Below are 16,783 nucleotides of genomic sequence, written 5' to 3' on the forward strand. Positions count from 1 at the left end.
GGAGTCACTCGATAATACATAGAATTTTACAGTCTTACTAAGACCTTTCAATCAACCATAACCAAAGTAACATTATCGAGAGTATTGCAATAGAAAATTTTGACGCATCTTTTAAATGATGATGAAAAATCTAATGTTTCATCAGTATAACCGTATGAGTTTAATCGTTTCGATAATTAGTTTCAACGATATCAACTGCTTACAATAAATATTAGAATTAAATAATTTCAAGTTAACGTAAACATATCTTTTTTGTAAAATGTAGTGATGTATGTACCTATAATATTTATACTGAGAAAAAAAGAAGTAAACTAAAGTTAATGATAAATCACGTTGATATTGTCGCGTTGTCAAGCTGACTTTTATTCAATTGACTCAATGAAGAACAATATAGGGTCGATGAATACCGTGTGTCACTCCGTGGAGTTCGGTCTGCGTGCAATTGGCGTATGGCCGGGCACGTCGTATGCAATTTTACGGCGATTCCTCTCTATATTCTCAATGGCGCTGTTTCAGACCTTTCAGTATCAGCATTTGATCGCACACTTCGGCGAAGAGAGTTTACCGCTCCTCATGGACGTACTAAGCGCAACGCTTACTTATAGCCTTCTGCTTGTCAAGCTCATTATTTTAGCTTTCAATGCACGGTAAGCTTTCTTTGTTGCAAAATATACTGAGCACAGAATTAAGTCTGGATAGCGAGTACAGTCAGATCGCGTACATCCTAGATTCGAAAATTACAAAAAGGGAAATATAATTAAAAAATTTTACATAATTTTTATACTGAATTATTTTTATTTATATCAACTGCAACAAATGCATAGTTTAATCAGTCAATATTTTTCCAAATAATCCGTTATAGGTTGCTGGGTGAAATTGTAACGGTCATAATCGACGATTGGAAGGAGCACGAAGTTTCAGATAACTACACGATGACAAGAATAGCCTACATATCTAGTCGTCTTTCCAACTTTATAATCGTCTCGAGCGCGATGTCGGTGCTCTTTTACGCGACCGGCACCTTATTGAGGCAAAAAACTGATAATCAAACCGACACTCGAGAACTCATCCTCAAAATGGAGTTACCATTTGCGATTGAAAGCACATCGGTATATGTAGCTGTTCTAGTTATACAGTTTATTCATCAGACAAGTGCGGCTAGTATGGCCGGTGTTTTGAACTCCTTACTGATAACATTGGTAAGTGCATTTTCTCGTGAAAACGTCGGTGTTTCTGAAAATGATTTAAAAATATAAGTACATGTGTATTATCAAAAAAAAATCAAAATTAATCTTAGAAATTTATTAATAAATAGTAGATGAAAATTAAAACTATATCAAACGTTATTTTGTTTATCAGAAAAAAATTAATTAAAACTGAGATGACAGAAGACTATAATATATCCAGTTTTTTTCTCTGAACTTATTAGAAATGTGTAAGAGAAAAGACAATACGATTTAATAATTTTTCATTTCAAAAATCAAAATATTAAATCGAACAAGCATTAATTTTTATTAAATAAATAAAGTACATGTTAAAATGAATTGATTGTATTTCGTAATGGTTTAGGTTCTTCACGTGGGTGGACAGATTGACATAATGCGAGAAAGATTGAGTAAAATCACACGGAAAAATATCGAGCGAGATGCAAATGACAGCATCGTAAAAACGCTGATCGTCCGACATCAGAGAATTATTTCGTTCTCCAAGAACATCGAGACACTGTTCTCGAACATCGCGCTGATACAATTCGTATCGAATACTTTGGTTATCTGCTGCCTAGGATTTATCATTGCGATCGTGAGTACAATGAAGTGACATAATCTTTTCGGGACACAAGGCATTTTTGAAAATTTCAGTCTATCGGTGTCCCAGGCGGATCGTCAGTGTTAGTGAAATCCGTGTTATTTTACATTCTTATTAGTTTAGAAGCATTTATACTTTGTTTTGTCGGAGAACATCTCAGTACGAAAGTCAGTATATACTATTTTCAAACATATTGAACACGATGTATACTATGTTATATGAGAAAAATTTCACGTAAAATTATAGAGTGAAATGATCGGCGACGCAGCGTATGAATCACTTTGGTACGAATTAAGCTCGAATCAGAATCGAGATATCTTTATCATGATTCTAAGATCGCAGAAGCAGTTGACGCTCACGGTCGGAAAGATCATGGACCTTTCCTTGAAGCAATTTGCTAGCGTAAGACTTTAATGTGAAAAAAATAAAGGCGTGAGTTATTTATGCAAAAAAGGTTAACGTAAATGAAGTTTTATTAACTAATGACATTTTCCAGTCACTTAATCGCGGCATGATATATGTATTCACACATATAACAATCATAATTGCTTCTGTCATGTTGTAGATCGTGAAAGCTTCGGCGTCATACATGTCGGTACTACACGCGATGTATTGAAGCCCTAACGTATATTATATCTTTGCGTGCAAAAGGAAATAGTACTTTTACTACCGCCAACCGTTTACACGATTAGCAATTTTCTTAGTTAGAGACATGTATAGATGAGCAAAGACCGTTTACTGAAATACATCAAGTTCTTATAAAACAAATTACTTGATTCTCTGACTCGAGATGTATTTGGATAAGATCAAAATAAAAACATTTAATTAACGATTAAATTTAGTTTTATGTCAAAGAGTGCCATTTTACTTTAAAAAATATAAAATCGTGAGAAAAATATATAAATATATAAGTACATAGATACATATAGAAAAAATATTACATAAAAATAATTTTATATATTGCCTGTTTTCTTCTCTTTTATTTTATATAAATAATGTTATACATTACGATAAAACGACGAAAAAATATTCTCTACAAAATTATAGTTGTATATTTTGTATTATACAGAAAACACATATTTCACAAATAATGTTTGGTCCATATTAAATAACGCGCAGCTGCATTCAGTTACTGCCGCGAGATTCTGACTTTAATAGAAAAACTGCTTGATAATGACTAATCTTCCAAGTTTCTAATTGTCTTTCAGGAGAAAGATGCAACCGAAAAAAGATACAAGTTCAAATGGATAATTAGAATCGACTTTTACATTTATTATATTTATTATATTTAGTCGTGTACATTGTCAATTATTTGAATTATACGGAATTATAATATCGAGTACAGCACGTCTTTCAGTACATAGTGTAGTGAACTTTTGCGTTGCATTTTTAATGCAAATGACAGTGAACGAGCAATGCGTACAGGACAGAAGCATGGACGTCTTCACGTGGCTGTTCTTTTTTTGCAACCGCTAATAATCATTGGAGAAATATCGGTTTATTTTTTTCGCGACTTCCAAGATAGAAATACGTAATGGACGATCTTTACCGGTCGGCTTTGGCAGAGTGGGAGTTGCACGAGTGCTTAATCCACAGAAAATTATACAGTCTTACTCAGACCTTTTGAGCGACTTCCCCCACTGGTCATGCTGAGACCGGAAGTTTCGAGGCTCCTCTTCTAACTGATCACCTTACGAGATTTTACGTGCTATCGCGTTTTAGTTTCAGTGCAAATTACTTAAGTTACGTTGTAACAACTGTAAGAAGTAGATAATCCCGGGCTTGCGCAAGTCTTGTTTCCTTCTGTATTATAGTCTTATCCGTATAATATAAACCGAGAGAGAAAACCAAGTTAAGATTAGTGCTACCGTGTCGTAAGTCTGGCTTATTCTGGCACGATGAGTAACAAGATGGGCTCAATGAGTACCGTGTGTCACTCTGTGCAGTTCGGCCTGCGCATAATCGGCCTATGGCCGGACACGTCATACACAATTTTGCGTCAAATTTTGTGCATATCCTCGATGGAGGCAGTATTTCAATTTTTTCAGTATAAATACTTGATCATGCATTTTGAAGAAGATCTTTTTATCCTGATGGAAGCATTGAGTAATACTGTGGCTTACAGCCTTCTATCTGTCAAGCTGGTAGTTTTCGCGTTCAATACTCAGTAAGCTTTCTCACAGCAAAGTATAGTGAGATCTGCAAAACGAGGAAATCTTGAATTTTTATCCTAGAGTTGAATAATTGTGAATTGTAAAAATTTTACTTTTCTGCTCTTCTTCAAATACGTATACGTTTTCACTCTGCTCCGTTTCGTAATGATATTTCGCAAAATAATCCATGTTGATGCTTTATACGTGCTGTTTATTTCTTCAAATATTATAGTTTGCTGAATGAAATCCTAGCACACATGGCCGAGGACTGGAAGGGACGTGACGTCTCGGAAGAATACACAATGACCAGAATAGCTGACGTTTCTCGTCAATTCTCCAACTTGATAATGTCCATGTACGCGATAACGGTGTTTCTCTACGCTACCAGTACTGTGTTTAAATTTAAGAGTGACAATCAGACCGATTCTCGAGAGCTCATTCTTAAGATGGAGTTGCCTTTTGAGATCAAAAACACATCAGTGTATATCGCTGTTTTACTGATACAGTTTGTTCATAACACAAGTGCGGTTAGTTGCGAAGGCATGTTCAACTCGTTGATAATAACAGTAGTAAGTCTTTTTGTTAATTTATCGATGTTTCTATAAAGGAAGATAGCTAAGATGTGACATCATTGAGAAAAATATATTAAGCGAAATCAAACAACAAGTTCATATTAATAATTAATGCGTTTTTTCTTTTTTAATCCGAGAAAATAAACTAATAATACAAGCTACGCAGCGAACTTTCGTGCTTCCTATATGGGCTGTAAAATTGAAGCAAATATCGTGACATTTAGATGCTTCACGCGTGTGGGCAGATCGATATAGTGCGGCACAAGTTGAATGAAATCACACGGAAGAACATTGAGCAAGGTGTTACCAAAAGTATCATAAAGGCGTTGATCGTTCGTCATCAGAAAATTATCTTATTCTCAAACAACATCGAGAGCCTTTTTTCAAACATTGCGCTGATACAATTTGCCTTAAACACTTTGGTTATCTGTTGTCTAGGATTTATCATTGTGATTGTGAGTATTCTGCAGTAATAAATTAATTTTTCTTTCAATGTACAAGTTTATATCAAAACTTTTAGTCACTTGGTGTCCCAGACGGCTCGACAATCTTAGTAAAATCTGCATTATTTTACATTGCGATCTGCTCAGAATCATTTATATTTTGTTTCCTCGGGGAATATCTTAGCACAAAAGTTAGTATGCAATAAACGCTATAACATTTAAGTGTACCAAATACTATTCTACAATGAAAATTTATTACGTTACACAGCAGAATGATTGGTGATGCGGCGTATGAATCACTTTGGTACGAATCAAACCCATATCAGAATCGAGAGATTTTTTTTATGATTGTGAGATCGCAGAAGAGCTTGAAACTCACGGCGGAAAAGTTTGTGGATCTTACTTTGCGGCAATTTGCCAATGTAAGAGATTTATTCAGATAATAAAATAGATTATTAAAAATCCATAGATATTTTGTTATACATGTTGTTGTGCGTGTCTTGTCATGATTGATATTTTGACAACCAGTGACGTTCTCCGGTCATGCTGCATGATATTTGTATATGTCGACTGTAATTGCTCATATGTATCATATTGTAGATCGTGAAAGCATCAGCGTCATATGTATCACTGTTACATGCGATGTATTGAAATACATCGCGCATGACGCGCCGTTAACGGTCTCGCGTGCAGAGGGATATATGTAGTACTCTTTTACTACTGCCAGTCCGTTTGCACGATTAACAATTTTCTTATTCAGAGAGACTCGACGGGCTTTCACATCAAGCGTACGCGTGTAGATGAGCAGGAGTGTCGTTTACCAAAGCATCGATTCTTCTGACAGCTTTACTTAGCTCGCAGTGATAAGTAGAGAGTTATAAATACAATATTGTTCCTCCCGATCAATTAGTATTTTGCCTATAAAATATTTGCTTGATAATGATATATTTTGTTTGGTGAAAATTAAAATAAAAGTATTTAATTTAGTCATCTAAGGTATTATTTAATCTTACAAGATTCTAAAATTAGTTCTTGATATAGATATATTTATACATACACGTAATATAAGAAATATTGTAAAAAATGATTGTGTATACATATTTTATTTCCTTTTTTTCATATATATATATATATATATATATTACATAATCAAATTAATCACGTAATAAGATGAAAAAATTATTGTTACTACATATCTATTTATTAATGTATTTTTCTTAGATATTTGTAATTTAATTTTTCAAGCTTACGATTAAAGATGCAGCGTGAAGAAGGTTACATAAAAACAGGGTTACCTACATTATATAATATATTATATAATACTTGCCTTGCAATTATGAGGAGAAATTGCTCGTGGATTCTTCGTGTACTGCAGCCTGCAGCGTAAAATAGTTTGATCCAGGCATGTAACCGCCTACAGCACCAACTGTGACCAGTTTTTCCATCGCAAGAAACTCTTGCGATACGTCGTATTTGTCTTTTTTCCCTCCCCCAACAGCAAAACTTTTCAACATCGTTGTCCGTGGAAACTGAGTTTCTCCTTGCAATCCATGCTTATTGTATTTTAAAGGGAGCGTGTAATTGCATCGCGATCGGAAGAATCGAGGAAATGAGGGGAAGCCCCATTTTCGTGGTTCATAATATTCATACTACAGTTTTTTTCCGACAGAAATATATATTTAACAAGTAATAATTGAGTCAGTGGTCAATGACACGCGCGGTTTGGTCGTTGACGCGCAGGTAGACTTTATCGTTTGATAAAATTATTCATGAGTACAATAAAGTAACGCAATTTTTTCAGAGGACATAAAATATTTAAAAATTCTTTTCAATTGGTGTACCGGGCAACTTAATAATATTGGTAAAATCCGTGTCTCTTATAAGTAGAAAGCTTTTCCTACACATATGTTTTTGTAAAATATTAATATATAATTAATATTAAAATATATTATATTAAATTAATATTAAAATATATTAAAATATATTATATAATGATTAATATTAATATGTAATATATATATTAATATATAATTAATATTAAATTTAAATTTTGCAAGTTTGTGATTATATAAGGACACAATGTTATGCAATACCTGTCTTGTATTGTTCACATCTCGCTTCGAAAAAGCCGAACAAACTATATTTTTCGTTGTCACATGTTCTTGTCCTGCAACGGTAACTGTCCGATCTTTTTCGTAATCATATATGTATAGCACCAACTGTGATCTTCACACTGTCTCTTTGTTACAAATTGCAGCGATGTCACCGTCTTTCTTCTGCCTTACGATCTTCCACAATATATTCTCCAATGAAACTTTTCATTCACCTCTCGGTGAGCATTTCGTGGAAGCTGCGATCCTTCTTATTTTGTCTGTGTTGCATTTTTAAATGGAGCGTATAATTGCATCGTGGTTAATAATTCAAGGAAGAAAAACATTTTCGATATCCATTTTTATCATTCATGAAATTATAGTCTTTTGTATGTTAAAATATATATTTGACAAATAATGATTATGATTTAAGGTTCTGTTTAATCTGTAAACAGCTTCTAATATTAGAGCACTTTGATGAATTGTATCGCGATCGATCTTCGAAACAGTTTTTTTGTTATCTTCTAAAGGAAATATCTGAGCAACCACGAAGTTGCGAAATATACTGAGCACAGAATTAAGTCCAGCGATACAAGTACACGTCAGATCGCGTATATACCTATAATAGATTCGAAATTATAATATAATATGATTTAAAATTTTTACATAATTTTTATACTGTATTTTCTTGATTTATATCAACTGCGACAATGCTTTGTATAATTTTATCAGTCAATATTTCTTCAAATAATCCGTTATAGTTTGCTGGGCGAAATTGAAACGATCATGATTAACGATTGGAAGAAGAACAAAGCTTCAGATAATTACACGACCAGAATAGCCTACATACATAATCGTCTTACTAACTTTATAATCGTCTTGAGCTCGTGCTTTTTTACGCGACAGGTACTTTATTGCGGAAAAAAGTGATAATCAAACCGACATTCGAGCTCATCCTCAAAATGGAGTTACCATTTGCGATTGAAAGCATATTGGTATATGTGGCTGTTTTCCTTATACAGTTTATTCATCAGACGAGTGCGGCTAGTACGGCCGGTGTTTTGAACTCCTTGTTGATAACATTTGATAAGTGCATTTTCTCGTGGAAATGTCACTGTTTCTGAAAATGATTTAAAAATATCAGTACAGCATGTGTGTTGTCAAGAAAAAAAAATTTAAAAGCATAACAAATCTTAGAAATTTATTAATAAATAGTAGATAAAAATTAAAACTATATCAAATATTATTTTGTTTATCGGGAAAAAAATAATTAAACATAAAACTGAGATGACAGAAGACTATAATATATCCAGTTCCTTTCTCTGAAATTATTAGAAATATGTAAGAGAAAAGACAATACGATTTAATAATTTAACATATCAAAAAGAGATATCTACTATTAAATATACAATATGCTGAAATGAATTAACTATATTTCGTGATGTTTAGATTCTCTTTCGTGGGTGGACGGATTGACATAGTGTGAGAGAAATTGTAAAATCACGCGAAAAGACATCGAGCGAGATGCGAGTAACAGCATCGTAAAAACGTTGATCGTCCGACATCAAAGAATTATATCGTTCTCCAAGTATATCGAGGCAATATTCTCGAACATCGCGCTAATACAATTCGTATCGAATTCTCTGATTATCTGCTGCCTAGCATGAAGTGACATAATCTTTTCGGGAGGCAAGGTATTTTTAAAAATTTCAGTCTATCGGTCCCAGGCGAATCGTCAGATTAGTGAAATCCGTGCTATTTTACATTCTTATCAATTTGGAAGTATTTATAACTTTGTTTAGTGGAAAACATCTCAGTACGAAAGTCAGTATATATTATTTTGAAAAAAATATAGATAAATCGAACACCACGTATATTGTGCTATAAGTGAGAAAAATTTACTGTAATATTATAGAGTGAAATGATCGGCGGCGCAGCATACGAATCACTTTGGTACGAATTAAACCCGAATCAGAATCGAGATATCTTTATCATGATTCTAAGGTCCCGCAGAAGCATTTGACGCTCATGGTCAAAAAGATCATGGACCTTTCCTAGAAGAAATTTGCTAACGTAAAATTTTAATGTGATAATAAAAATAATGAAAAAAAATAAAGGCATATGTTATTTGTGCGTAAAAGGTGAACGTAAATGAACCAAATGACATTTTCCAGTCACTTAGTCGTGGCATGATATATGTATATACACACGTATGACGATAGTAATTGCTCCTGTCATGTTATAGATCGTGAAAGCTTCGGCGTCATACATGTTGGTGCTACACGCGATGTATTGGAGCCCGTACATTATATCTTCGCGTGCAAAAGGAAGTAGTACTTTTACTACTGCCAACCGTTTACACGGTTAGCAATTTTCGTAGTTAGAGATATATATAAATGAGCAATAATCGTTTACTAAAACACATCAAGTTTCTACAAAACAAATTGCTTAATTTTCTGAATCGAAATGTATTTTGATAAGATCAAAATTAAAATATTTAATTAACGATTAAATTTAGTCTCATGTCAAAGAATGTTTTACTTTAAAAAATAAAAATTGTCTAAGAAGAATTTTAAAAAATAATAAGAAAAATATATAAATATATAAGTACATACCATACATATATGTAGAAAAAATATTATACAAAACTAATTTTACATATTGTCTGTATTCTTCTCTTCTAGTTTATATTAAGTATTACATTAAAACGACGAAAAAACGTTCCAAAAAAACATTTTCTATTGTGAAATTTTCAAGTACAATTTTCAGTACAAAATTATAGTTTTATTTTTTTTGCATTATACAGCAAACACATATATTTAACAAAAAATGTTTGAATCGTGTTAAGTAATACGCAGCTGTATTCGGTTGTTGCCCCGAAAAGATTTTCGTTTTTAATAGAAAAGCTGTTCGCTAAAATAATTAATCTTCCAAGTTTCTAAATGACTTTTAAGAAAAAGCTGCGCCAAGTTCAGATAGATAATTAGATTCAACTTTTGACATTTACGATATTTAGTCATGCGTATTATCCATCGTACTATTTGAATTATAATGCCGAGTACAGCACGGGTCTTTCACTACGTGGTATGGTGAACGTTGACATTGCATTTTTAATGCAAATGACAGCGAGCGAGCAATGCGTACATACAGGACAAAATGCATTGACGTCTTCACGTGGCTGTTTTTTGCAATCGCTATAATCATTGGAGAAATATCGGCTTATTTTTTTCGCGATTTCCAAGATGGAAATAATTACGCGACAGAAATACGTAATGAACGATCTTTACTGGTCGGTTGTAGCAGAGTGGGAGTTACTCGAGTGGTTATGCACAGAAAATTTTACAGTCTCGCTCAGACCTCTCGACCTGCTATATTCCCCCCATTAATGGTCATGCTGCGACCGGAGTTTTGAGGTTAGGTTAGGTTCCTCTTCTAACTGATGACCTTATAAGATTTTAGTTTCAGTGCAAATTACTTAAGTTACGTCGTAACAACTGTACGGAGCAGATAATCCCGGGCTAACGCGAGTCGTGTTTCCTTCTGTATTATAGTCTTATCCGTATAATATACACTGATAAGAGAGAGGAAACTAAGTTAAGATTAGTGCTATCGTGTCGTAAGTCTGACTTATTCCGGTTCGATGAATAACGAGATTGGCTCGATGAGTACCGTGTGTCATTCTGTGGAATTCGGTTTGCGCGCAATCGGCCTATGGCCGGACACGTCGTACGCAATTTTGCGTCAAATCTTGTGCATATCCTCGACGGCAGTGTTTCAGATTTTTCAGTATAAATTCTTGATCATGCATTTCGAAGAAGATGTTTTTATCCTGATGGAAGCATTGAGTAATACTGTGGCTTACAGTCTTCTATCTGTCAAGCTGGTAGTTTTCGTGTTCAATACTCAGTAAGCTTTCTCGCAGCTATTGTAAGTATAGTGAGATTTGCAAAACGGGCAAACCTGGAACCTTTATATCGTAGATCTAAAATGTTGTAAATTGTAAAAGTATAACTTCTTCCCTTCTAATACGTATACATTTTACATTTTACTTCGATTCGTAATGATATTTCACAAAGCAATTCATGTTGTCACTTTATATATGGCCGTTTATTTTTTAAAATATTACAGTCTGTTGAGTGAAATCCTAGCGCACATGGCCGAGAACTGGAAGAGACGCGACGTCTCCAAAAAATGAACAATGACTAGAATAGCTTACATCTCTCGTCAATTCTCCAACTTAATAATAACCATGTACGCGATAAGGGTATTTCTCTACGCTACCAGTACTGTGCTTAAAATATATAATAGTAGCAATCAGACAGATACTCGAGAGCTCATTTTTAAGATGGAATTGCCTTTTGAAATCAAGAGCACATCAGTGCATATCGCTGTTTTGTTTATACAGTTTGTTCATAACACGGGCGCGGCTAGTTGCGACGGCGTATTAAACTCTTTGCTGATAACACTAGTAAGTCTTGTTTTTAATTTACCAATGTTTTTATAAAGGAAGATAGCTACGATGTGACAGCATCGAGAAAAATCTTAAGCTAGATCAAATAACAATAAATATTAATAAATAATGCATTTTTTCTTTTTTAATTCGAAAAATAAAATAATATATCAAGCTATACAGCAAACTTTCATGCTTCTTATATGGGGTGTAAAATTGAAGCGCATATCGTGACATTTAGGTGCTTCACGTGTGTGGGCAGATCGATATAGTGCGACAAAAGTTGAATGAAATTACACGGAAGAATATTGAGCAGGGTGTTACCGAAAGTATTATAAAGGCGTTGATCATCCGTCATCAGAAGATTATCTTGTTCTCCAACAATATCGAAAGCCTTTTCTCAAGCATTGCATTGATACAATTTGCTTCAAACACTTTGGTTATCTGTTGTATAGGATTTATCATTGTTGTTGTGAGTATTCTACAATAAAAAATTATTTCTTCTTTCAGTGTATAACATATATATTTAAAATTTTTAGTCAATCGGTATCCCGGGCGGATCGACACTGGTAGCAAAATTCGCGTTATTTTACATTGCCATGTGCACAGAGGTATTTATATTTTGTTTCGTCGGAGAGTATCTTAGCACGAAAGTTAGTATGCAATAAGCGCTATAATAAAGCGTACCGAATATTGTTCTTGCTCTACAAAGAAATTTTATTACGTTTCGTTACAGAGCAGAATATACCGTGATGCGGCGTATGAATCGCTTTGGTATGAATCAAACCCGAACCAGAATCGAGATGTCTTTCTAATGATTGTAAGATCACAGAAGAGCTTGAAATTCACGGCAGGAAAGTTTTTGGATCTTTCTTTGCAGCAATTTACCAACGTAAGAAAAATCAGATAATAAAATTGGTTATGAAAATCTATAGATATTTTTTATACATGTTATTGTGCGTGTCTTGTTATGATTGATATTTTGACATTCAGTGACGTTCTCCGGTCATGCTGCATGATATTTGTATATGTCGACTGTAATTGCCCATACGTATCATGTTGTAGATCGTGAAAGCATCAGCCTCATATGTGTCGCTGTTACACGCGATGTATTGAACTGTATCGCGCATTACGCTCCGTTAACGGTCTCGCGTGCAGAAGGATATAGTACTCTTTTACTACTGTCAGCCCGTTTGCACGATTAACAATTTTCCTATTCAAAGAGACTCGACGGGATTTCACATCAAGCGTACGCGTGTAGATGAGCAAGAGTGTCGTTTACCAAAGCATCGATTCTTCTGACAGCTTTACTTAACTCGCAGTCATAAGTAGAGAGCTATAAATACAATATTGTTCCCCCCGATCAATTCATATTTTACCTATAAAATATTTGCTTAATAATGGTATATTTTGCTTGATAAACATTAAAATAAAAGCATCTAATTTATTCATCTAAAGTATTATTTAATCTTACAAGATTCCAGAATTAGTTTTTTCTTGATATAGATATATTTATACATACACGTAATATAAAAAATATTGTAAAAAATAGTTAAGTATACACCATACTTCCTTCTCTTCGTATATTACATAATCAAATTAATCACGCAATGAGAAGAACAATTATTGTGACTACATATTTATATATTTCTTTTTTCTAGATATTTTTTATTTAATTTTTCAAGCTTACGATTAAAAATGTAGCGTGAGAAGAAGGTTACGCAAAGACAGACTTGCACACAGTATTATATGATACTTGCCTTGCAATTATAAAAAGAGATTGCTCCTGGAGCCTACGTCGTCATGTGCTTCTGCCTGCAGCGTCGCCGTCAAACTGTTTGATCCTTCACGCAACCGCCTACTGCACCAACTGTGACCTTCGGAGCAGTCTTTCCATCGCAAGAAACTCCTGCGATACGTCTTCGCTTTTTTTCCCAACCTTTCTCCCCACGACGTACTCCCCCAACATCGAAACTTTTTAACATCGCAGTTGGAGAGTTTCTCCCTGCCCCCTATGCCTATTGCATTTTTAAAGAGAGCGTGCAATTGCATCGCGATCGGAAGGAGGGAGGAAATAAGAGTGAGCGCCATTTTCGTGATTCATAATATTATAGTTAAAGTTTTTTAACAACAGAAATATATATTTAATGCGCAGTGATTGTGACAGTGGTCAATGACACACGCGGTTCGGTTGTCGACCCGCAGCCAGGTTTTTGCGTTTAACAAAATTATTCCTTGACCGAGCCTCGAAGCGTCGTCTAAAGAAAATAAAAATGCAGACGACGCTGAGCCGGCTCGTTAGATTCGGCCTTCACATTTACGGTATCTGGCCGTACGCACCATCTACCGTGTTATTTAGATTGTACTGGATAATAATGCTAAGTACGGCTCAAGTCTTTCAATACGGATTCGTCGTAGTGAACATTCATATGGACGACTTCTCCGAGCTCATGGATGGAGTGGGTAGCGCGTTGGCTTCTACTCTACTCTACATTAAACTCGTTCTGCTATGGACCAATCAACGGTATGATACATTTACAGAATATTATAAATCTCGCGTCTTGTAGAATACATTACAAAAGTCTGATCTCCTTTGTCACTTAGCACAGTCATCGATTATAAAGGCAAATATAAGTCAATTTTGTTGACTTTAATAGTTTTTAAATTTTAATTAATCGATTCAAAAGTAAACAAAGTTTAGACAAGTTGCCTGTTTTTTTCTGACACATTATAAATTAAATTCAAAGCCAGATACACACAGTTCCGATTTAATTTCACGCGGGCTGAGAATGAAACAGGCGTTAACACGCATGATGTGAATCCGATCTTCCGTAGACTATTTTTCGATCTATTGCAAATGATGTCAGCGGACTGGCAAGACCACACTATCTTGAATTCGCGTATAATGACAAAAAATACAAAAGTCGCACATCGTCTCTCGAGATGGATCATTGGGATGCAGATAGTCTCCGTACTATCCTACAGCGCTGGTGTTCTCGCCGCTAACATAGACAGAATAGAACCGTATAAACGGGAACTTATTTTGAAGATGGAATTACCATTCAATATTAGTACGAATTCTATTTACGTAGCGGTTCAAAGTGTTCAATTTTATCACCTGTATTTTGTCGCCTACGGCATCACGACTATCAACTCGCTTCTCGTTACTTTGGTATATACATTTTTTAGATAACAAATAGGCACCTCGCAATTTAAGATTTTCCAATTTGTAAAGATATATTAAAATAATTTAATTTTTTAAATATTATTTGTGACATAATTATAGAATATAAAATATTTTTTAAAATTACGAATCCGTTTGAAAAATTGATTAATAACAAATTTCTATAATTGTATAACATCTAAAATTAGATGTAAATAGCTTATTAAAAATTACAATTCATATTTGCTTTTGATATTTTTTGAAGAGCACAAATTTCTTAAGAGAATCATCAAACTCTAAATTTTAGGTACTTCATGTCAGTGGCCAAATTGATATTCTTCGTGAACAATTAATGAAAGCTTTTTCCAAAAATGAAATAGAGACGGAAGAGATTACTATGCAATCATTGATCATGAAACATCAGCAGATTATCGTATTTTCAGAAAACATCGAAAATCTTTATACATACATCGCGTTTATGATACTCTTATCGGATACAGTTATCATATGCTGTCTGGGATATGTTATCGTCACCGTAAGTCGAAAATGACGCGTTCGACGTTTTAAAGATATAAATATTGCATAAAACATAAAAAGTTATTGATACTGGAAAAATACAAGCTAATAATCACAATATGTGCACATTAATTTGTTTATCAAGATATTAATTGTCAATGTGGAAACAGTCATTAGATGCGCCTAATGCTGCAGCGATCTTGGTAAAGTCCGTAATGTTTTACATTTCGATTAACCTCGAGGCATTCATATACTGTTTGTCTGGCGAATATCTGAGCGCCAAGGTCAGTAGCGAAACTTGTAATTTTGCAAAAATTTTTATTAATTCATTTATTCTTATTCCAGAGCAAGATGATCGGGACTGCGGCGTATGATTCTCTCTGGTACAACTTTTCGGGCAAAGAGAGCCGCATTATACTCTTAGTGATTATGAGGGCGCAGAAAAGATTGACGATTACGAGTGGAAAAATCATGGATCTCTCTTTGGAACGTTTCACTAGCGTAAGATTTTACTTGGCGTATTTATTTTTGTTTCATTTATCGCAACTGTTATACAACATGAAATTTAAATATATTTCTCCGATAGATTTTACACATTCTTAGAAATGTCATTTTTTCAAAATACTAATTAATATTACTTATGCATGAATATGTTGTCTTGTTGTGAACAGTTAGTTAAGTTTAATTATATTATTTTTATTTTTTAAGATTAATAACGGAAAAGAGTTTGATCTATAAAACTTGACATATCAAAATGACACTATATTATACTCGTACAGATCACTTTGTTCTGTTTGGTGTCTTGTTAATACTTTTTTATATCACTATTATAATTTTATGAATAATTATATGCACAATGATGATTTGATTATAGGTTGTAAAGGCTTCAGGATCATATTTATCATTACTATTAGCGATGTACTGAAGGTAAGTAACATGTATTTTGAGGATTGCTATAACAATAACATGAAGTGTGTGTAAACAGTAGAGTTCAGTAAACATGAGATAAAAATATATAAAGTTTGTTTTAAATAATGTTTCTATTCCATTTATTTCCCATAAAGTTGAAGTAATTCAAATTGCACTCGAATTGACTATTATATTTTTTAATGCAGTCGAAAAAGAAATTGCGTAGCGAAGGTTCTGTTTTGTCAGACGTTTTACATTGTTGTTAATAACGCGAATCTCTCAAATAAAGTCTAATTTCTTACTACGTTTTTTAGAGTTTTTGTTTGCTTGTCTACGGTGAAAGGACAGTACTGAAAACTACTTTAGCAATTTCACTATATTTTATTTCTTCGGACCCGCGTCCTTAAGTCCTAGATTACTTTTTCACGGTCGTCGAGCACAGCTTCGCATCTGATTTACGTTTGTATTTCATTCAAGATATCGCGTAGGAACTTGTAGTCTTTCATAATTAAATCCAACTTCTTTCGTTGCTGAATAAGTTTAGATTTATTTCTTCAGTTTTCTTTTAGTTTTATCAACTTTGGAGAATTGTAGCTGCAACATAAAAAGTAATATTTTCAAGTATCCACTTGATTTATGGAGAAAAATCACCCGAGACCAATGAACTTTTTTATCTTTCTT

General features: G+C 33.8%; 2 protein-coding genes and 2 pseudogenes across 2 annotated transcripts; all 4 read left to right on the forward strand.

Moving 5' to 3' along the window:
- Positions 1–13: 13 nt before the first annotated feature.
- On the forward strand, positions 14–2,660 carry LOC140667017 (odorant receptor Or2-like). Its single transcript, XM_072894645.1, has 6 exons — positions 14–647; positions 863–1,199; positions 1,570–1,800; positions 1,860–1,973; positions 2,053–2,208; positions 2,372–2,660. The coding sequence occupies exons 1-6, from the start codon at positions 379–381 to the stop codon at positions 2,420–2,422; spliced, it is 1,158 nt and encodes a 385-aa protein (XP_072750746.1). The 5' UTR covers positions 14–378; the 3' UTR covers positions 2,423–2,660.
- A 1,044-nt stretch (positions 2,661–3,704) lies between these two features.
- LOC140666951 (odorant receptor 4-like) lies at positions 3,705–5,926 on the forward strand. The gene is made up of 6 exons (XM_072894513.1): positions 3,705–3,973; positions 4,192–4,528; positions 4,756–4,986; positions 5,052–5,165; positions 5,241–5,396; positions 5,575–5,926. Exons 1-6 carry the CDS (start codon positions 3,705–3,707, stop codon positions 5,623–5,625), a joined length of 1,158 nt encoding a protein of 385 aa, XP_072750614.1. The 3' UTR covers positions 5,626–5,926.
- Positions 5,927–7,834: 1,908 nt separating this feature from the next.
- Positions 7,835–9,432, forward strand: LOC140667233 (odorant receptor 67a-like; annotated as a pseudogene).
- A 642-nt stretch (positions 9,433–10,074) lies between these two features.
- Positions 10,075–16,223, forward strand: LOC140666953 (odorant receptor 4-like; annotated as a pseudogene).
- Positions 16,224–16,783: the final 560 nt, after the last annotated feature.

Source organism: Anoplolepis gracilipes, chromosome 6 (assembly GCF_047496725.1).
Source record: "Anoplolepis gracilipes chromosome 6, ASM4749672v1, whole genome shotgun sequence".
Classification (NCBI taxonomy): Eukaryota; Metazoa; Arthropoda; class Insecta; order Hymenoptera; family Formicidae; genus Anoplolepis; species Anoplolepis gracilipes.

What these genes read in the sequence shown, in the direction of transcription:
- LOC140666951 (XM_072894513.1), top strand. Translation starts at nt 3,705, where the DNA reads ATGAGTAACAAGATGGGCTCAATGAGTACCGTGTGTCACTCTGTGCAG. An exon ending in TAGGATTTATCATTGTGATT is followed by an intron (nt 4,987 to 5,051) that starts GTGAGTATTCTG and finishes CAAAACTTTTAG; the next exon opens with TCACTTGGTGTCCCAGACGG. An exon ending in CTTTGCGGCAATTTGCCAAT is followed by an intron (nt 5,397 to 5,574) that starts GTAAGAGATTTA and finishes ATCATATTGTAG; the next exon opens with ATCGTGAAAGCATCAGCGTC.
- LOC140667017 (XM_072894645.1), top strand. Translation starts at nt 379, where the DNA reads ATGAAGAACAATATAGGGTCGATGAATACCGTGTGTCACTCCGTGGAG. An exon ending in GAGAACATCTCAGTACGAAA is followed by an intron (nt 1,974 to 2,052) that starts GTCAGTATATAC and finishes GTAAAATTATAG; the next exon opens with AGTGAAATGATCGGCGACGC. An exon ending in CCTTGAAGCAATTTGCTAGC is followed by an intron (nt 2,209 to 2,371) that starts GTAAGACTTTAA and finishes GTCATGTTGTAG; the next exon opens with ATCGTGAAAGCTTCGGCGTC.